Source organism: Acipenser ruthenus, chromosome 8 (genome assembly GCF_902713425.1).
Source record: "Acipenser ruthenus chromosome 8, fAciRut3.2 maternal haplotype, whole genome shotgun sequence".
Lineage (NCBI taxonomy): Eukaryota > Metazoa > Chordata > Actinopteri > Acipenseriformes > Acipenseridae > Acipenser > Acipenser ruthenus.
Window position 1 is genome coordinate 8617159 of NC_081196.1, and position 23286 is coordinate 8640444.

The following is a 23286-nucleotide window of genomic DNA, read 5'->3' on the forward strand; positions in this document are numbered from 1 at the left end:
GTGGCCAGTTTTGAAAATCCTGTAACATAAGTAGTTTGACCTTTCCAATGAACCGCATAACACAGAGGTTTGAAAGACAGTGACGGTACTCTACTGTATAATCATACCTCAATTGTGCGCTACGAATGGCTGAAGTTTAGTAGCCCTAACATCCCAGTACTGATTTGAGTTTCCTAATGCATTGCCACCCTGTTGCGGCTTTAATAAATCTTCATTTCGAACACCCCTGTGTAGCTCTGTCACTACAGCACTTAACAGTTGAAATACTGCTGAGTCTGCATACCAAAGAGTGGTAAGGAAATAGTGTAAGGGATAGGTGCATCCTATTGGCTGTTGTAACATGTATTGAGTCTGACTAGGTAGATGTTTTAAAGGCTTGAGCGCGTATTTATTTGAACAATAAAATACATATAAGCAAGGGAAGGGTACAGGGAGCAAACACAAAATAAAGTGGTGATTTGTTATTTCTTTCTTTTCGTTCCTTCTTTCCTTTTCCTCTTTACACTTATCTCTCACTCTCCACACTTTCACTCTCTATCCTGTCACTCCTACCGTTCAGGGGGTCGAGGGCAATGCGCCTCCTATTTATGCCCTCGCTCGACCCCTGCCCCCCTCCAATCACTCCCATCCCTTCCTCCCTACACCGCACCTCCCGCTCCTAGCATGCCCTCACAGACAGTCACCGCAGAGCAAACTTCCCAATGTTTCAGTATGTTTAACATTAACATGCATTTTTTAAGGGACAGTGTGTTTGAAAACAAACAGCAGAGGTACTTACTACACTCACTTATTTATATTGAAATTATGAATGTGCTTGTAATGTAATTGACTACATTATTATTTATTTATTTCTTAGCAGACGCCCTTATCCAGGGCGACTTACAATTGTTACAAGATATCACATTATTTTTACATACAATTACCCATTTTACAGTTGGGTTTTTACTGGAGCAATCTAGGTAAAGTACCTTGCTCAAGGGTACAGCAGCAGTGTCCCCACTGGGGATTGAACCCACAACCCTCTGGTCAAGAGTCCAGAGCCCTAACCACTACTCCACACTGCTGCCCTACATTAATGATGTAACAATCTACTATTGTTGAACTATTGGTTCATTTACTGTTTTTTTTCTTATGTTTCATAGGTTATTCTGTGTTCTTTTACCAAAATATACCATAAATAAGGTTACTAGTTTTGCAGTACAGATTTCTTACTGAATATATATTTTCTCTATGTGCGATTTCTCTTTTATCTTTACAAATACCTTTGCATACTTTACATGTGCTCTTACAGGTTTGAATGTCCTTTAATGTGTCTATAATCCGTTTATGTATACTGTGGACCACAATGTCAGCTAAATTTGCATCCCTTCTAAAAGCCACTACTGGGGCAATTGGAAATAGTTTTGTTTTTTTTAATTCTTTCTAAATAATGAAGTATATGTAAATGCTTCCAAACTATTTCTGAAATGTTGGGTAATAATTTAGAATATGTAATTAGTAATGTTATTCGTTCATACTTCTTCTCTGTTTTATTACATGCAAGCAGTTAATTTCTGTTGAGTTAGTCAACTCTTTAATTCTCTCTCAATAATCTGTTCTTTTTATCCTCTTTTTTAAAGATTTATTTTCAATACATTTCTATGTTATTTGTGGTAATTTGACAAAGGTTGACAAAGGTATGCCAAAAACATCCAGAAACATTGGGAAGTTGACTCTTTTGTAAATACTAGATCAAAAAAGAAAGATGCTGTTTTGGCACAGAATACATAGAGAATGACAGAGGTGGGAAAGATCCTTTGTTTACTGCAGACATAGAACTGGAGTTTCATGTGGCAAGAAAAAGTTGGTTCCCAGCCAAGATTGTCAATCTGAAGCAAATGGGATTCGAACTCTCCCAACCCCCAGCGAACCACTCACTGTGAAACAGCCCTATCAACTGTGCTGAGCTAGCAACCTAAGATGGCGCAATTCAACCCTTCTGCTTCGCTGCCTTTACCACCCACCCTCCCTAACTGACCCATGCTAATGTCAGAATCCCAGTCAGCTCTAATGGTGAGCTCTGATGTCTGCATTGGTGCACTGGGATACTAGCTATAATCAATCAGACCGAGAAATAGTTCAGAGAAAGAGTTCATATTAAGCAAACACGTTTTTATCGTGAAGAGGACGTTCCTATGGTATCTTTTTATTGTACTGGGTTATGATAATTAAGGGGTCAATAAATCACCTTGGAGACAACCCCCCGCCCCCCGTCCCCTATTTCGATCATTAAAATCTCCATCTTAACAGCAAGGAAGCAGTTATTGTGCACTGAATAAAAATGCTTATTTACTTCACAGTGGCTTAGTTAAATCAGCAGAAAGAAGGGTTTCAATTAACTAGAAAAGAGGATTATCATACGTATTCAGTGGCACATACTGAGACATTTAAAAAATAGGTCCTGATTTCATAAAGAATATCATTCTTAATATAATAAGCCTACAATTTTGTTCAAATGATCTCTGAGGGGTATAAAAAAAACATCATTCTTTGTATGCTGAATAATTCAGTTATCCTTCATTAGCTAAAAAATGTGTTTTACAAGGGAGAGCCGATTGTAAATGTTCTGAAAGCACTGTCATTTCTTTGTGTTTGAGAATGTTAGCAGTTAATGTGTTACTTGTAGATCCGATGGCAGTGCCGTCATCCATTGATGCTTTTAATGTTGTAACCCAACAATCAATATCCTGGATGACTGATGGAAGGACGGTAGAAAGGAATCAAATGGAATCAGAAGCACTCCATGTAATGCATCACAACTCTTGACATCGGTGTTTGAATTCAGAAAATGAATCCATCAGATCAGTGGCAGAAACACATGCAAAAACCGATAGTGCCACATTGACATTTGATGTCACATTATTCTCTTAAAGAACACCTCCACGTTTCAGTACTTCTTGTTTGGTATATCAAATAGCGGGGCGATTACTATAACTGAACTAAGGGAATAGGTAGGATAATTGTTAGAGGTATGCATCCCTCAGATTAAACAAAACACAGATCACAGTTTCAAAGGTGCTGTAGAGAGATAGTAGACATGTCCCGCTGCTTATCGATTTCTTTTTCACTTGTCTGACTAATGACAGAGAATCTCATGTTCTGCTCATTTGAGTCTGATATGTCTCCTAATAAGAAACACATGAGTCATATTTCAAACAAGATGAATTTCAGAAACATCAGTAGAAAGCAAACCAGACATAACAGAGAAGCACTGTAGACTGGCTAATCCGAACCCCGCTAGAGCATGCTGTAGAAAACCATATTAAATATCATTATTCTGGGATGCGTGTGTAAAATGTTCATTCAATGTTTAATACTCCCTTAAACAAAACACTAAACTAGGACTCCGAACAAATCACTAACCTGAACAAGGTCAGGTCCTGACAGGTTCGGATCAGTGAGAGTCTACTGTACCCAAACTTCTAACATGCTTTGTGAAATTTTGCACAATATACAGAAAACTGCACATGAATATCCATCTGAAGATGCACACATAATAAACTGCAGCAGACACCATTTGTTGATATTCTCTGTCGAGGTCGAGCTGCAGGACGCAGTTTATTATGATGTGGATATGAACATCTTCAGAGATATTCCAGTATACTATGGAACAGACCATTCAGATTCAACAGAGGGTTCTTTACTGCTCAAGTTTTTGAATTCCTTGTTATATGTCAGACTGACTACTCAGACTTTAACTTTGTGACACTGCTATTTTCATCGGAGTTTACTTTGATGCTTTATTGCTCGCACCAGTAGTATCTTGCTGAAATAATTTTCCACATCCCAGGCTTCTATTTGCCAGTGAAGACCATCTTACCAGTTTTCATGGATTTGAACTGTATTTCTTGTCTTTGGGATCTTTTATAACATAATAGAGAAGTGTAAAATGTGGCACTTGCGAAGGATTATTTGATTTTGAATTTGGACTTTAAAAAATAGCACAAATGTTTTGGATACAAGTGTGCTATGATGTGTTCTGTATATAAAAAATAGCTTTCAAAGCTTATTTAGGTTGCCAAACATTTTAAGGAGCTATGTTCATGTTAATTATAAGTGATAATTTGGTCTTTTGTTCTTTAAAGATAAACATTACAATGTGGAATCTTTATCTCACCTAAACCCCTTCACAAATCATTACTATTATACACCATTACTATATAACATGTTTTGATCTTAGTAAATCTAAAAATGCTTATTTGCCTTGTCCTTTTAGCAGTCGTTTCCATGGTCACCGCAGTGATAGAATATATCTTTTTCAGCTTAGACTAGTTTCATTTCATACACAATTGAAATCAAAAGCAGTAGTGTAATGTGATATGAATGTACTGCAACAGAGAGATGTGATAGGTTAGGAAAGTCATAATGGTGTCTAATATATCCTGTATTAATCTATTCATAAAAAAAATAATGTGTTAATATGTTAATAAACTAGTCGTTAACATTTATTAAAACTATTAATTTGCTGGTATCTTTACTGACCATGAAAATGGAGAAGCATTGTCTTTTTTTTTCGGGGACTAAGATGAATCATTTGTATCTTGACTTCTGAATAAGATAACTTGAGGATTCTTGTACTAAACTGAAAGTGGCAAATCATCTGAAACCTGGTATCTTTGAAATTTAAAAAACAAATTCAGCAGTTGTCACCGAATTATGACAGGAGGGCTGTATAGATTGCACTATATCCATGCAAAACAATCAGTAGTTTTTGGTATACAGCAAGTTCCTCTGACAACACAGGTTTCACGGGGAAAGCAAAACAACCCATTAAAAATGTCTCTTCAATCACAAACAGACCAGTACAGTCACTGACCCAGTCGAAGAGCCAGCCCTCTAACGAACAGAGTAATCATCTCCTATTGGGGACATTGCTACATAATGACAGAGCAGTTGTGAATGGAATGGGACATATTTGCTGTTACTACATATAGAAAATCAAGCTGTTAGCATTGCTTGGATTGGTCCCATGACGCCAATCACTAAGATTACCCCACCTGAGTCTCTACGTCATACCGCTGACCTGTAAAAAGGTCTAGGAACGATAACTCCATTCAAAATGGCAGAACTGTTGACCTCTCGTTAAGAAGCGAGACTCCAGAATGTGGAATTCTGGAGTCTCGATTCATTCTCTGCATCCAATCAAGCTGATACATTTTTAGTCAATTAAATAGTTAAATATATTACTGTCCATGTGGTGCATATAACAATCCCATTTTCCTTCCTTTTCTTATCTTTGTACCTCTTATCTTGTAATTCAGTATACATTTAGAAGTTCTCCTCACAAAAGACATGTGTTCTGGAACAAATCAGCCCTGTTTGCTCTCATATACTTCTTAAATGCCTATAATAATTTGTGAAATAACTGCAGTATGTATATCTGCATTCAAATTAGATTCTCATAGTGTGAGCCTTCGATGGTCTGTCTACAGGCTCAACACTCAAGCATGCATAATCTGTGCACTAGAGGCTCAAAAAAAATGTTGTGACTAAAAGATTCACAAACTCTGCAATACCTTAAGTACAACTTTTAAAAAGCCATGTTGTTTGGTTTAAATACAGCCTACATCGTTCTGAACTTTAGTTTAAAACTCCTGAGAAGCACTGCAGGCAAGTGGGCAGTAATCTGCTTAATGCATTGGGTAGCAGAGGCATAAATCACAGCCATCTGTGGTCAGACAAGGGAAAGGGCAGACAGAGGACTTAGAACTGCAAAATGCTAATATACCCTCCAGCTGTCCTTGATCTCCTTAAAAAAACAGATTCAGTCCATCAAATTCCTCCCCATTAGTAGAGTATTAACATTACAGCATCATTATAATACCTTGTCAGACATAAGGACTGACAATCTAAATCCTATTAACGCAGTCTGTGATGTATCTGATATGCAGAGCAGTACTGACACCTGCATGGGCAGTGTAATTCAAATAAGTGATGTATATTAGATACAGCGGTGATGAAAGTTCTATGGTTAATACTGATTAATCTACTGCCCAATATTGAGGTATTTAATTAGAATAGCTGTGTGGAGATGAGACTTGGTCCTGTGTAACTTTCTTCTGGAATGAAGGCATCAGCAACAGAAGATACTATTATGGGGTTGTGCTCTGCTGTTTCACACTGTTCCACTAGACCAATAGGTCACAGATTAATGGATAGATTCAACATGTTTACTTTGTACTGTGCTCTGAAAGCCACATTAGCTCTATTAGCCCTTTTCAAATGCACATAAATATGACGCGTCTCAGATGTGCTGTTTAAAGTTCAAGATAAATTATACATGTTCTTTTTATTTTATAACTGCTGTTGTCTCAGGTGGCGTGCACATGCTCAGGAAATGTTCTATTACAATGAACTTAAAACTAATTTACAGTCGTAATACAAAATATTAATCTGAAAAGCTCATTAACCATAAAGGGCCCTATTTTGAAGCTAATCTGAGAGGTTTAAAACAACTCAAACAGTACAAAACGAGCAGTGTTCTCAGTAGATTCATGCCAGCTTTATTCTATTAAAATATATATACAGTGGCTCTCAAAAGTATTCACCCCCCTTGGACTTTGCCACATTTTATTGTGTTACAAAATTGAATCAAAATGGATTTAATTAGGAGTTTTTGCCACTGATCAACACAAAAAAAGTCCATAATGTCAAAGTGAAAAATAAAATCTACAAATTGTTCTAAATTAATTACAAATATAAAACAGAAAATAACTGATTGCATAAGTATTCACCCTCTTTACCATGACACACCTAAATAAGCTCTGGTGCAACCAATTGTCTTTAGAAGTCACGTAATTAGTTGAATGGAGTCCTCCTGTGTGCAATTAAGGTGTTTCACATGATTTCAGGTTAAATACACCTGTCTCTGGGAGGTCCCACAGTTGGTTAGTACATTTCCTAACAAAAACTACATCATGAAGACGAAGGAACATTCAAAGCAAATCCAGAATAAGGTTCTTCAAAAGCACCAATCAGGGGTAGGATATAAGAACATTTCCAAGGCATTGAATATCCCCCGGAGAACAGTAAAGTCCATTATTAAGAAATGGAAAGAATATGGCACAACTGTGAATCTGTCTAGAAGAGGCCATCCTCAAAAACTGAGTATCCAGGCGAGAAGGGCACTAGTCAGGGAGGCCACCAAGAGGCCTATGGCAACTCTAAAGGAGTTACAGTCTTCCACGGCTGAGCTGGGAGACACTGTGCATACGGCAACAATAGCCCGGGTGCTTCACAAAACTGGCCTTTATGGGAGAGTGGCAAAAAGAAAGCCATTGTTGAAAAAAATCTCACATCAAATCTCGGCTAGAGTTTGCCAGAAGGCATTTGGGAGACTCTGAGACCAAGTGGAAGAAGATTCTATGGTCTGATGAGACAAAAAATATAGCTTTTTGGCCTCAACGCTAAGCGCTATGTTTGGCACAAGCCTAACACCGCACATCATCCTGAGAACACCATCCCTACCGTGAAGCATGGTGGTGGCAGCATCATGCTATGGGGATGCTTCTCTGCATCAGGGCCTGGAAAGCTCATAAAAAGATAGAGGGCAAAATGGATGCAGCAAAGTACAGAGAAATCCTGGAGGAAAACCTGCTGAAGTCTGCAAGAGACCTGGGACTTGGGAGAAGATTCATCTTCCAGCAGGACAATGACCCCAAACATACAGCCAAAGCCACACTGGAGTGGCTTAAAAACAAAAAGGTCAATGTCATGGAGCGGCCCAGTCAAAGCCCGGACCTCAATCCAATTGAGAATATGTGGAGTGAAAATTGCTGTTCACCAAAGGTCCCCATCCAACTTGACGGAGCTTGAGCAATTTTGCGAAGAAGAATGGGCAAAAATTGCAGTGTACAGATCTGCAAAGCTGGTAGAGACTTATCCAAATGGACTCATGGCTGTAATTGTGCCTCTACCAAATATTGACTCAAGGTGGTGAATACTTATGCAATTAATTATTTTCTGTTTTGTATTTGTAATTAATTTAGAACAATTTGTAGATTTTTTTTTCACTTTGACTTTATAGACTTTTTTTGTGTTGATCAGTGGCAAAAACACCCAATTAAATCCATTTTGATTCCATGTTGTAACACAATAAAATGTGTAAAAGTCCAAGGGGGGTGAATACTTTTGAGAGCCACTGTATATATTGTATTTATGTTTGAAAATTTCTCTTTGCATTTGCTTGAGAAAATAGTGAACGAACGAGAGGAGACCATTCGGCCCATCTTGCTCGTTTGGTTGTTAGTAGTTTATTGATCCCAGAATCTCATTAAGCAGCTTCTTGAAGGATCCTAGAGTGTCAGCTTCAACAACATTACTGGGGAATTGGTTCCAGACTCCCACAATTCTCTGTGTAAAAAAGTGCCTCCTGTTTTCTGTTCTGAATGGCCCTTTATCTAATCTCCATTTGTGACCCCTGGGTCAGCATTGTCAATGCCTTTTAGAATTTTGAATGCTTGAATCAGATCGCCGTGTAGTCTTCTTTGTTCAAGACTGAATAGATTCAATTATTTTAGCCTGTCTGCATATGATATGCCTTTAAAACCCGGAATAATTCTGGTCGCTCTTCTTTGCACTCTTTCTACAGCAGCAATATCCTTTTTGTAGCGAGGTGACCAGAACTGAACACAGTACTCTAGATGAGGTCTTACTAATGCATTGTAAAGTTTTCTTATCCCATCATAGTTACTTGTTAGTGCAGTATCTTCAAGTTCTAACATGTAGTTTTTGAGACTTCTAGCATTTAGATAAATACATGTAATGGCTATCTTGTTGCCCTTGTTTTGATGTAGTCTTCCTTCTGTTTTTTTGTTGATTTCTCCCCCTTTCCTTTCTAGTTTAAATGCTTCTGAACCTCTGAGGATCCTTTCTCCAAGTATATTGGTTCCCTTGTTATTTAAGTGCAGTCCATCCTGCCTATATAGACAGTCCTTATTGTAGAATGTGGTCCAGTGTTCAAGGAAGGTGAAGTCTTCCTGTTTGCACCACAATTTCAGACATGCATTTAGATTATTTAATTCCAGCTGTACCCAAGTTTAATATTTCATTTGGCTTTTTATTATTTCATCTTTATGTAATTTTTCTGTCTAATCAGACTGCCTTTTATTCCCGAGGAAGACATGAATCTTGTGCTGAATCTGAACAATCTAATTTTAGAGGTAAAAGTGGTACAAAGGGACTTGCGCAGACTCCTAATGATGCATTTTCAAATACTGTGAGAATAAAAACTGACATACGATTTCAATGTCGTCTTTTCTTTTCATTTATTTAGCTCTGCCAAGAAGCTTTTTAAAAAATGCTGCCGAATAAGCGGATATCATTTTTGAGAGCTTTATTCTTGAATTTCAGAAGTACAGGCATGGAGTGATGTCTACTGATATAAAAATGTGTAAATCAGAGGCACATCATTTAGTGAGCATGGGCTTAGCTAGAAATGGTTATGAAAGTTATATTAGGGATGAAAGGGATAATGGGTTCCTACTGTATATAAAACAGGCACGAATACTTTAGAAAGATAAAACTCGTCTAGTGATTCCTTGTCCCCAAGCAGTCTTCATTTAATGTGAAACGCAGTCGTTGGCATAATCACTTTCAAGCTGTTCCCAATTGGGCTTCTTTAAAGAGCACAAGCACAGATTTAATTCCACATCGCCTAATCTTTTTCAAACAAGTTGCAGCAAAATACCAAGCAAAGGAAAAGAAAAATCTCTTCGATGCTCGCACACAGGAGGACAGATTACAATAGTTAATTTTCCTCTTTTTTTTTTTAAAACATTTAAAACTCTACCCAAGGGCATAGCTCTTAGTCCTTTCCCCACATTAAGATTTCTTTACCAGTTGATTCACTTGTACATTTCCTGATTTGACTTGCATGTGGATACAGTGGCAGATGGACAAGTTGACCTACAAGATAAGATTGAGATAAAGAACGTCCAGGGAGATAATCTGGGACACGTAAAAAATACATTGAGACCTTAAAGAAATTGACCTCCAGAGACAGGAGAGATGCTCCCTTAAGTTAGTCAATTATTGGTTGGGTTGGGGAAAGGAAAAAAAAACTGCAGCAGGCACAGTCAACCAGCTTTGCATTGACTAGTTAAGTCTTATTGAAGAGTTACCGAGAATATCAATTGAGGACTGTATACAAAAGAAGATCCTGTGGAAGGCCTGCTCGCCCAGTGACTGGACTTTGATTTAACACTTTACAAAACTGTGGGAATTCAAATATAGTACAAACTAAAATATTACTTTTTGTTAAATTCCAAAGTAATCCTTTTTCATATGAACTGACACGTACAACTATGGCCAAAAGTTTTTCATCACCCTATAAAAAAATGTGACATTCTAAAATCTAACATGAAATACTGTACTACTATTATGGCTTCCGGTAGACTTTTGCGACATCATTTTGTAGTTTCTTTGAATACACAATGTTAAATAAAAATATCTTAATCATGTTCATATATATATATATATATATATATATATATATATATATATATATATATATATATATATATTTTATGTCTCAATCCTAAAATTCTAGGTGATGCAAAACTTTTGGTCAAAGCTGTACTGTAACGTGTGACTGATTTGGGGGTGGGCTGTTCAGCGAGTTTACAGAATACACATGGCTGACGAGTGGCACCTAATCATTCCCCTTAAGGATGTGACTCGAGGATCCCTGCTGGATGAATTTGCCATAAAAACAAAAAAAACAATTAACTTCCAATCTTCCCTAACAGAAACAGCTCTCAACTCTGTTCTACTGCAAAACAATGAGGTGCTTGCTTGCTATAAATAATATTTTTCCAAGGCATGTTTTGCAGAAGTGTGAATGGAAGTACAGTTAAGCACAGGGACAGTACACAAGCTGTGACAGAAGCATTACATGAATTTCTTTTTTGTGACATTCAATAATGTATGCAATACTGAACTACTAGTAGTATTGCAATGAACTACAGAAGTGCAGTAGATTAGGAATAGTTGACCATTAAACTCTCCTTGATACACAAAACTGTACTGGAATTAATATGGACTAAACATTTCAGATGGCCGTCATCCACTTGAATAATATTGTTTCATCGATTGCAAATGAACATTAATGTCAAATGAATGTTTACACATTTAAATACGGACTCCAAAATGCATATTATGATTAGACAAACATGGATACAGTATTATAACCCTTTGGGCAAACTCTTTAGACCCCAATTTGAGAACCACTGTAGTAAATAAATTTTGTTAGAATCACATACAAAGTTATCACCAGCACCACCCGATAATATTTACTGATGTGGTCACTTTATTGTACATCCTGTCGTTAAAGTTTTTGCCAATCCTTATACACTTGATCTCCCAGTGGAAGTCTGGAAAGCAGGGGGCTCCTGTGATCAAAAGAAATGCCACATGGTTTATTAACTTGACTGACTCATCATGTACCCACTTACCTTTTTATCTGGTTCTTTCTGATGAAATACACACCTGTACAATGTTTTTGACTCCAGTACCAAAACAAAGGAAGTAACACAAGTATTATTTGGCCACTGTTAATATATTGTTTTACTCTATCGGTGGTAGACAACTACTTCCTAGGTCAAATCTAGAATAAATGATGTGTATTTGGAAGGGAACTAAAAGCTATGGTACATAGCTAGAACCACATTATTTGGAAAACTTGAAGATATACCAAAGGAAAACTTGATGATATACAGTAAAACAAACAAACAAACACTCATACAGGGCGGACTGAACTGGAATACTTCTTGGTCACTTTTAGCTTTACAAAAATACGCTCCTGAGAAATGCAGTCATTATTACAGCTGCATAGTAAATAAACAGAGATTGCCTTAGCCAGCTCCTTTGTAGAGCTCTGAAAAGTCACAACTGTGGGTTGATCTTTAGCCCGTCAAACAGTGGGATCAGAAGACGTGCTTCCATTTTAAAAATAAAACACCATTTATTTGCAGTTATCTTTCCCTTGAGTGATTTATAACAGGCATGATGTACTAAGAATGCTCATCACTGGTATTACAAAGCTATGAACTGTGATTCACATCCTATAGTACTTGGAACAATAAGGGCTTTAAAACTGCACCCTTTTTTATGAACCGAAATAAAACTACTAATGTTACAGAACTAGCAAGAGTGCTGGAGCGACTAATGCAACTTATTAATTTAGCACATCAGTAAATGTCTTATGCATATAGGCCAAAATAAAAAAAAAAAAAAAGAAACAACAGAGTACAAACCACAGCAAAACGCAAGTACATACAGTTATTTATTTTTTTATTACTTAAAACATACTTCTGCGAAATGCTTAATATACTCTACATTAAAGGTTGTTATTAAAACACACAGAATCTTGTGCAAAGATGACATTTGTTTCCATAATGTTTGACAAAAGAAGTATCAATCAGTGTCAGCAATGTTTCTTCACGTGGATTATTATAATAAATGGGGATAGTTGTACAAGGCGGCAGGTGGCTTAGCATACTAACTAAATGCAGTATGTTAATCTCCTATATTCCAGTTCAAGTCACGTAAATCCTGGCAGGGAGCATACACTTTGAATGGGATACAATGCTTTCTTGAATGTCGGTGCCAGCCAGCACTATATGCTATATAAACTGTTTAACAGGTTAACACACAATACCAAGGAGTGGTTACTGATTAACTGGCTGGTGATGCTGTTAGACTGGTGTTTGAGTAAAAATACATTCAAAGACTTATAATGTGCACAGTCACAGACTTTTGAACCTACAATAGGTAGGAAATGGTTTTTTCTCTTTATATATTTCTCTGTATTTCATTTGGATTGTGTAATTTTTTAAGTCAATCTGAATGCATGTTGCACGCTCCTCACCGTCTGTCTGAAAGGACTTCAGCTGTCCCACTTGCCAAATCAATACTGATAAAAATAGTTAGCCAAATAGAAAAAACTGACCCAGAAAACAACCTCCAGAGAAAAGAATTAGCTCCTGCTGCCGAGCAAATGTAGCACAAGCTCTTCGTCTTCTGCCAAGGACAAGCCAGTATCCAGGGGCTTGAGCAGGCTGGCATCGCCGTGACTCTTCCTCTTCTTTCCCCCTGCAGGCATCTCCTCCTCATCAGGGCTGCTGCTGCTCTCACTGCTGTAGCTTCTCTTTCTCACCCTCTTCTCAGAGGGCGCGCTGTTGGACAGAAATCAAGGATTCTCGTTAACAGAGGTGACAATTAATAGTACATATCCTGACGGGACACAAATTATTTCAAAACGAGGTCAACTGACCCGCTATTATATATTATATATATATATATATATATATATATATATCACAGGATCACATAAAATTACTGTTTAAGACACCAGCTGACAAAGTAACAGGAATTAAATTATCGGTTTGCTTGTTGAAGCTCGTAAATAACTTGACACATATATTCAATGCTTCGGTGCATCTCAGAAGTAGTTCTTACATTTCAGGTTAAAGTAACTTGAACTGTGTACAAAACAGAGTGCTTGGGTCACTGCATGAGGTGATTACACTACTGCACCCAGTTTACCTGGAGATAGCAGAGGGCCACAACTTGGGTCCCCAGGGGCCGCATGTGGTCTGGATAACAACCAGACTGTATGCAATTCAGATATGAAAGGATCATTTATTATAATAATAAAACAAATCATCTACAGTACACAATTTAAAGTTTGTGCTGTGCCATTTAAATCTAATGTGTCCTTATGCTATTTATTCTGTGCCTTATAGGTATTATATTATGCAATTAAAGCACTGTGCATCAGTGAATCTTGGCAGTGAAAAATTTAAAGGCCCTAAATCACAAAGTCTTGTTTTTATTTTCTGCATACAGTCTGGCCTTTGTGCAACGATTTATAGACCCACTAAATGAGGACAAAGAAAATCAAAAAACATGACCTGCTTAACAAACAGTGTATAACAGGCTGCTTTTTTTTTCATTGCAGCATTTTTGTATTACTGCTATACTGGAGGAGCAGCAGAACACCTCTTGAATTGCATTGAAATACAGTATTAATCCTCTTTGGTATCTTGTAAGTTTAAACACGTCAGATATTATTTCGTAACGCTCTATAGCAAGCAAGACACAAATTGACAATTTATGTTAGAATGATTGATTGTTTTCAGTACTTCAGACGACTTATGGCACAAGATGAACTGGAATCTTCCATAAACCAGGCAGCTTGATTGTGAGTGGGTCTGGGGGGCTCAGCAATCGTGCGTCTGCATCAAATGCAGCACTTGTGAGGGCGTGCTGTGTGCACTGCTTAACTAGGCAAATCCCAAAATACTCAAGCTTAAAGACATGTACAAATGTACATGCCAAAAGTTAAGATGAAAACTAAAAAACAAAGTTACTCTTTAACAAAACACTGCTCTACTGTGCGTCTGCGGCCCCAAGGCCATGCTCACCTGTTTAATATTTGTTTAAAAACAACCACATTTATGTGGCACACACACACACGTACGTCACATGCCTATTCCAGATGGTACTGTAGATCCAGTCAAGTTCATTAAAGGTGGTGGGCTGAACTGTAACTCCGTGAGAGGCTGTACAGAACATCAGCAAGCTGATTGGTCGTTTCATTTTATTGTCAAACAAAAAATAAAATACAGCACCTGCCTACCTGAATTCAGTTCCACAGAATGGGTTTCACAGGCACAACTCACAGGCACAACTAGGACCTGAATTACATCAAATATTATAGTGCTGTTTAATAATTCTCTACAGACAATGATATGCCTAGAGCGGTGCTGTAATCTGGATTTTCTAAAGAACCAGGTCAAAGAGGCAGAACATGTGCAACAAACACAGAAATATTTACCTGCATACATTTATTACATTTATAGGTAATTCGCAGGTAATGAAAAACAAACAAAATAAATGGCAGTAGGGTAATTGAACAACACGTGGAAAAATGAGCTCCGATCTGTAGCCTGAACTAGAGTATAAGCTGTAGAGATACTTGAGTGTATCCAATGAGTTGCAATATAGGAGACATGAGCTTACACAGAAACAAACATCCATCCGTCAATCCAAAATGTACACAGTGTGTGCGCTACAGGCTTGTGCGCATTATAAGGCTTTAGGGTGCCAACAGAAGCAAACCACACGAACGTGGGGAGACTTTCACAGCATTCTCACGACTACAGTCACGCTTCATTCACAAGGAAGTCTTTTTTGGGGCGGTATATGGTGCTGCTACTGCAATGGTTTCTCAGAAGGAAGTTTAAATGGTCTATACTGCCCGAGATGGTTATTTTAAATCCTTTGGCATGACACATTGCCAAACATAGAACAATATTAAATACTGGACTGCTATTTAAAAAACGAATGCCTGCATGTTGCATTTAAGCATTTGCATTGCTGCATTAATAGAAAAAAAAGAGTGGCCTGAATCCACATCTGAACAGCAGAATGAATTAAACACATACCAGTAACTAAGTCACAGTCATGTATTAAATGGCAAAATGAGAACAAAGGCAGACTGGGCTTCAATAAAACAGCATACCTTAGACCCCATGATCTGCAAGGTCACATTGAACAGCAGGCCCCTTATACATTAATTCATTAATGTATTTATTAATTATTCCTCACCTTCTCAAAATTGTTTACCAGTAACGTAGCGACAGATGCAGATATAAAAGGCGGCTGTGGGTAGTATTTCTGGACAGAGGCAGTTTTACATGCTGTACAGTGCAAGAGGTCTTCCTGAACTCCAGCTGTCTCAGAGTAATAAAAGCTCATTAACACTACATTTACCATCTATGACCTTTGCAAAGGTTATTCCCTGATCAGGTAACATGCAATGTTAAATGTTATTGGGAATTAAATAAATATACTTGCTGTACATGTTGCCAAGTTTACTGCGGTAAATGATCTTGTGGTACTGAGTCACCTTTCTTTGTGAGGCATCTACTGTTACACTCCTATTCCCTTTTTTTCAATAAATTCTACCACTTGGTTTTAAAATACCTTAAGGCTATAGATGTTACATGTATAGTACAGTACTTGGCTTTTTCTATAAAACTCCACTTCGTTAAAATTGTGTCAGTGCAAAACTCTCAGGGATCCAACATGCTTTCCAGACAGATTTTATTCAAGTAAGGGCTTAATAATGTAGCCTTGAAGTGTGGAACATTCTTGACGAACATACTGCGGCCACCGGACGATGAACAGAATTGCAGGCGATGGAGTGAAAGCACTTTGATCTGTGCAGACAGGAATCAAGAATTCAGGATCCCAGAGGACTCCACTGCAACATTATAGTCTTCATTTGAGGCTTCAAACCAGGGGGGGCGACTCATGGATGCTTCTTCTCATTGCAGTCTCCCAAACTTCCAGGAATACCGAGTATGACATTGATGCATGTTGACCGGTCAGGATCACCTTTACTCCCGATCAACGGCTTTTGAAGATGAATGTGCTTTTCACGGCCTGAATGCATTACAGAGCACTGTGATGTTTGTTTAATAAACTCATCACTTCCTTTTAGTTCCTCCTTTTTTGTGGATATTAATGCAGGTCAAGGTTCTGCAGCAATGGCCATCAAGGATACCGTTCTGCTGGTGATTTATCGTGCCTACTCCGGAATTGACCAGGGAAAGCGTTCCAGATGTCAGCTGTTTCACTTTCTTTTCACTTGCACACATGTGCCAGCAGGTAAAAGGCACCTTTGTTACATTATACCTGCGTAACTTAAGTTCTAGGTAGGTCTTTTGATTGACATTCTATACATTATTCATTTTCACCAAAACAAAACCACACTACTGCTGACTGAGCACAAAAATATCATAACTATTTTTCGAAGTATTTTAATATCAAAACATATTTTAAAATGTTCTTGGGCTCGGGGGATAGGAGCACAATAAACAGAAAGTAATATGTTTACTTAAACTCAGCAAAGATCTTCTCCATGTATTGCAGGTTCACAGGCTGATAAACACAGCACTTTTAAACCCAGACCTGAAGACACATCTTTTTTGCTCGATATAACGTCACATTTGTACAGCAGTTCTGTCTTGATGTATGCTGCGATGTGACAAGAAAAAGAAAAATTAATTGAGACAATATTGTGTGTAATTACAGTGGGAAGAAAAACAGTGTAACAATAGAATAGAAAGTGTTTTCTGTGACTTCTTGGTGTTTTCAAAAGTGGAATGCTCCAGTGACAATTACAATTTGAACACACTGCTTGTGTGCATTCATCAGTGCGTAACCGACCTATAAAATGAAACAACCTAAAAAAGAGGCAACTTTTTTTTTTCTAAATAAAATTTTTTTTTTTATGAAAATCACCAGATTCTAGTGATCTATGCAATCGAAACTGGTCTTTACACAATCAAAAAAAGAAGTCCATATCTGTGACAATAACACACGGCTGCAACGTTTATTATTATTATTATTTATTATTATTATTATTATTATTATTATTATTATTTTGTTTATCTAGCAATTATTATTATTTTGTTTATCTACGTTTATCTAGCAATACTAGATGTGGTTCCTGGTCAGACTAGGAGACACAGAAAAAAATAAAGATTCTTGTTAGGGGCAATGTAAACGTTATGAAAAGGGTAATGTAGCCAAACTCTACAGAACAGCAGCACTGGATTGAATTCAGAACAGTGAAGGACACAGATCAATTCAGAGCAGGCTGACCTCGATATAGACACTTGCCTGCTTTTCATTCAGCTACTTCATACCCTTGAACACTTTCAAAAAAGGACACAAAATAATAAGAGATTTGTAATCCAACAAAAGAGCAGTGTGCCCAGGTATCCGGTTCAGTTCAATCCATTTGCTTATTTGAGAAAAATATTGCATGCAGTGTGAAATTGACTGCCCCTAGAGTAAATGTTAGTGACATAAATACCAAAAAGCCCCACTACATCACAGACGTCGGCTCCAAACAAGCTTGGTCTCCATTAGCTATATCAATACCATGTAGAACAGCAGACCATCAACGGGAGTGTTTAATAAAATCTGACGAAGCTGTATCTGTCGTGTAGGCTTAATTAGATCAGATAAATCCCACGGACAATGCTTAAGGACCGATACTACTGTACTTCGTGACCCATAGTGTAGGCCTTTAGCTTAAGCGTCCTTTGAGGGGGAAAAAATAAAATGCATTTCCATAGAAATCAACAATAATTACAGTGTGATTTGTGCACTGTGCTGTACCGTTTACAGCTCCCGGAGAAATAACTGCAAGTGACTGCTACGAGTGCCATCAAATCATTCAGGCACTATGAGTAATCTGTGTCCTGTTTTACTGAATTGAGTTATCACATTAGAAGGAACGAGCACATACTTTGCTAGGAGGGTTCTCATTTGGGCTGCCTTGCTAATACAGCACACAATGGCAGCATTATGCTTTAGTGCTCTCGGTAGGGCACAGCAAATGTACAGCAAAATGTGATCTGAATTTACATCAGTTGGTTATTTGCCTATAAGATTCAGGCAGATTACCAGCTGCAGAAGTGCTGTTAGGCATGTAACAAAACAATCTATTATGGGATCAGTCAAAGAAAGCTCACACATTAAAACATGTATACCTCCCTCCAGTTGTGTTTTTCATACACACTGCAAAAAAAACTAATTGGTAAGGCAGAAAACCATATTAATCTTTTATAAAAGCTTAAATTCATAAAGATAATAGCAGTAAATGAAGTAAAATGAATAATTACATCACAGCGTGAGTCTTCACTTCCTAATTCAAATAAGGAGGAAATGAATCCTCAAATGAATACTTGTTAGATCAGTAGGACTTTGACTTAAGTATATATACAGCTTGTCATCCAAAATGAAGGCTGCAATGCATCATGGAATGAAAATCTCAAATTCCTGCTGAGAGAGCGTATGCCTTTATAACAGCAGGCCAACAGGCTGCATAATGGATCTATTATGAGTAGGTAGAGTTGCTATTGGTAACAAATTCAGCTAGTTAACCCCATTGCCCATTGGATGGATGATCTAAAATGACACAATATTAATGTCATTTAACATCTCACAAACTTACATCACATCTTCTTCAGCGCTCGTCTCCTCATCTTGATTAGAGTCCCTGTGTTTATCAGGATCAGGCAGGGTGCTGGGGTCAAACTCTCCTTCATTATCACTCTGGTCAAGGTATGCCACCACTTCCTCCTCCTCCTCCTCCTCCTCACCTTCATCACTTCCACCCTAGAATTACAAGGAAAAAGCAATTGTTAATTTCACATGTCTGAATGTTTAACTTGAAACCTGCAGAGGGCATTTCCTCTGAAATAAGCACGCTGTCCTAGTCCCTAGACCAGACACAATGTCTTTAAAATGGGGTATTCATTTTTTTTTACTGTCAGGGTCTAGACTTGTGGGAAGGGGGCCAACACTGATACTTAAACAGCGTTAAGCCACTACCAATAGGATTTTTTACAACCTCTGGCATTGTTGCTGACCATTTAAGTCATGCAGGAGGTTTTGTCACACCAGCCCATTTGTCACTGTCATGCAGCAGTCTGTGTGGTACCACAGGTAATTTAGTGCGACATCAGCAGCTGCATAATTCCGCAGTAACCAATGCTGCATACTACATCAAGAAGTCAATATATACAGTAGTACATATGCATACAGCACATGACATATATGGTAGCTTGAACTTTTACGATACTCCACTTAAACAAACCGTAAAAGGAACAGCATATCAAATACTGTATATCATTGGCTTTTCTGTTATAATAAATCCTAGTTCAAATATGTTATGCTCTACTCATTAACCCCATTTGTTCATATCGAAAATCACCGGAAACCAGCTACCGATATCCGGCTGCATTTATTCCACAAGGGTCTAGGCGGAGGTTTCATTTTACACAACTCGGAACCTTTCAACGTACAGTTTTGATACAGAGAGTAGCGCTACATGGTACAGAAAGTTCATAAGAGGGAGGAAAATTAATTTTAAAAGGACAGCTAGTATACTTTGTTACTGTAATGTATTCCTATATTACAAGGACATTGACAAATTGCCTCCATTAATCCATCTAAATTAAAACAAATCACATTATATATGTTCTGTACCAAATAAACACACCGAATAAGGGGAACTCAAGGAGTAGGTCATTTTAGAAGACAGTTGAGGGTTAAAGACAGCAAGGCGATTTAACAGCAAGCTCATTTTAGGGCTGGGGATATTTCTCAGTAGGAGTGGAAAACACTTCACTAAATGCTGTTGGGGCGTTCTTTGTAACTCAGTGCCATGGTAGAATACAGGGCAGTTTTCACATCAATTTAGTTTAAAGTTTAAAGATGACAAGCAAGCCCTGTTAAACAGCCAATATTAAAAGATAGGGATGATGGTTTGAAAAGAAAATGTGGTGTTGTTAATAGTAGAAATGCAGACGTTATTCAGTTTTGTCTTTTCTCCATAAAAGTAGGAGCAGCAGAAATAAACTAGATTCCAACCTGCAGTGTGCACATTGTGAAAATCAATGTGTCTTCGCATTTGCTTAACCCTTAACTAACAAACAAAAGAAAACTGTCACGTTGCAAGGTGCTGATTAACAATGTCAGACATATTGGCGTGTGTTGCTAAGCGTGTTAATAAGTACGGTGCTGGATCCATAATTATATTTCACATTTAAAAATATCAGATTCAAATGTTGTCATTTTTAAACTGAACATGTGTATCCTAGGCATTAATTAAATGTACCATGATCAACCTCCCTTTATAAAAATTTAGCTTTGGGCATTTTAGCATATTGCAATTATCTTGCAACCACAAAAAAAAAAGGCAATATCCTTTCCTCCAACCCTACTGGATTGCGCACACTGACAAGGTATTCCAATCAGGCAGAATTCTTGTCTGATCTATATAATAATTCTGCCCTCATTCAAACCTCTCAGCTTTACAGCAACTCAACCCTAAATCAGTGCATTGACTGATCGTTAATAACACCGGCTGCCATTTGAACATGGTCCTAACACTGTGCCGTTTACAAGACTACAGGCTACTTTAATGTATAATAATGATGCACATGACAGGGCTTCAGTTTTCTGGTGGATTGCAGGGGTGATAATTTACATTACAGACCACTCAACACACTTATTTTAATAACTTATTTTTATACTAAAGCTATTTAACCTTTTTAAAAAGCAATAATGAGAACCAGGAAGTTCCTCAAAACACTTTGCTGCAATTTGATTGTACCTACTATTACCAAAGTCTTCACAAACCCTGCATCACATTTGAATAGGATCCTTCCCTTGAATCAAAAGAACCATACTGTGGAGTCATTCTTAGGACAGACATGCCAGGGTTGGAAATAAGATTCCTATTGCATAGCAGTTTCACCTCAGCCCTTAGGCTAGATATGCAAACCGCTAAAGCGCCCACCGCTAAATCCTAAAACATCCAATATATCACTCTCCAAAGCTGCGTTTTAATTCTTCAACAAATAGGATAAAGCAAAGGCAGAATACTGCTGACATGAAACAAACAGGTACATGTAATTCTACTTGTATTCACAATATCATTTCATTAACTTACTCCAACAGTTTATCGTTTATTTTGATTGTCCTTTTGCTATAATGAACCCCTTGATATAACGAACAAAAGGCTTGGACCCCAACAGGTTAATTATAGCAAGGGTGTACTGTACTTGATTATCGGTTTAATATGTACAGTATGAAAAACCACACAGTATACACAATATGAAAAATGCTTGCCGTTAAAGATTGACCCATAGAACAGTGAGCTAGTGTACAAATAGGTTTATACTGTAAGTTTACTCCTGCAATTAAGAAATTTAATCCTAAACACAACTGATATACATGTACCATTCGTATTATAAAATAAACACACAGACTACTGCTCCCAAGAATTTGGGATAATGGACGATTCCTTTTTTTTCCTTTTTTTTTTTTTTTTTTTTTTTTACACTTTTCATTCAGAGATCGGTGCATATTGGGAATACATGTATCCAGGTGTCACATCTGCAACTGTCTTATTCATTTTCGAGCAGATGAGTTTTAAAACTATACAGCTGAAATGGTGTGTTACCCACATGACCTCATATTCTTTTGACATTTACAGATAAAAAGTTTCTATTTATACTTTTCATTATATTCTTAGATAAGTCTTTAGTGTTGACAAATGCCATTTCTAATATCAAATCCCTGTCCAAATGACGTCTTCTTGTGACCATACTGTCCTATAGAAAACTAGAAACGATATACCCAAACGAACCCTTATCTTCCCAGGAGACAACACAATCGGTTTGGTGGTAGGTTAAGATAAGAATATTCAATACTAATAATATGTTTGTTAAATGCTTTAAGCATTCGACATTTGCAGTAAACAGATGCACAATTACAAATTACCTGTGAAAGTACTGTAATTAAAATAAGCTCTTAAAATAAAACGCAACCATTTGCATTTTCTGGACTTATCAATGTCAGTCATTTTAGTTAATAATAGGTAGGTTACACTACAAATTAGTAATAGTCCATTGATTTTATAGGAACATTAAAACTGCCATAACATCCTCTTAAAGCATGCATGAGATTCAATACTGTCTAATAAACATCTGCTGACTCAATCTTTGCCATACTGCAGAAGTGGTTGCTAAGCAACCCTAAATAATGAAGCCTCAGATTCATTTCCCCAGTAATAATCAAAAACAATTATCAACACTTTTTTTTGCATAGAAAACACACTACATCCACACTTCTGCTTCATTGTAAGGCTACAAGATACCAGTATGCATTGGGGACTAGTGCTAACGATGTGTGTCCAGTGATTAACCAAGATCAATAGCACACGGAATGGCCCTCAACGGTATCAGCCACGAGTCAATGAGCACAAATATTCTACAGCGTCAGACAAATATTAGTTCTACTCAGCAAGATTTACTCAGCAAGTGCATCTTTACTACAAGCACTGAATACCTAACAGGGCAAAAGGCTACTCATCTGTGCAACTTTGCACTGTCAGTTCCCCTGAGCAAACCGTTATATGCAAGAGGCATGGATTTAAATACAAGAACAAAATTCACAACTCTAAGCAAAAGGCCAGTGTCTATCTATGAAAGTAGTTCTAAGGAAGTCCCAATACGTATTGTTTAATATGGCAACTAAATGAAATGGTATTATAAGTTAGCTACTGTACTGCATAACATATTAAATAGTATGCCGACAGAACGGAGTCACAAAATGCAGTATGGGCCTATTGGTGGTTATTATTATAATTATTAT

At 37.4% G+C, this 23286-nt stretch overlaps 1 protein-coding gene across 2 annotated transcripts in view; it reads right to left on the reverse strand.

Annotated features, from left to right (window-relative positions):
* Positions 1-12334: 12334 nt before the first annotated feature.
* Positions 12335-23286, reverse strand: part of LOC131737706 (probable ATP-dependent RNA helicase DDX10) — an 88183-nt gene continuing 77231 nt past the window's right edge. Inside the window, exons 17-18 of one of the 2 annotated variants that reach the window (XM_059028388.1) lie at positions 19076-19239; positions 12335-13214 (exon numbers count right to left, since the gene is read on the reverse strand). In XM_059028388.1, coding sequence (XP_058884371.1) covers positions 13016-13214; positions 19076-19239 — 363 coding nt within the window. In that variant the 3' untranslated portion in view covers positions 12335-13015. The remainder of the gene's footprint in view (positions 13215-19075; positions 19240-23286) is intronic. The other variant, XM_059028386.1, reaches the window with a different exon arrangement.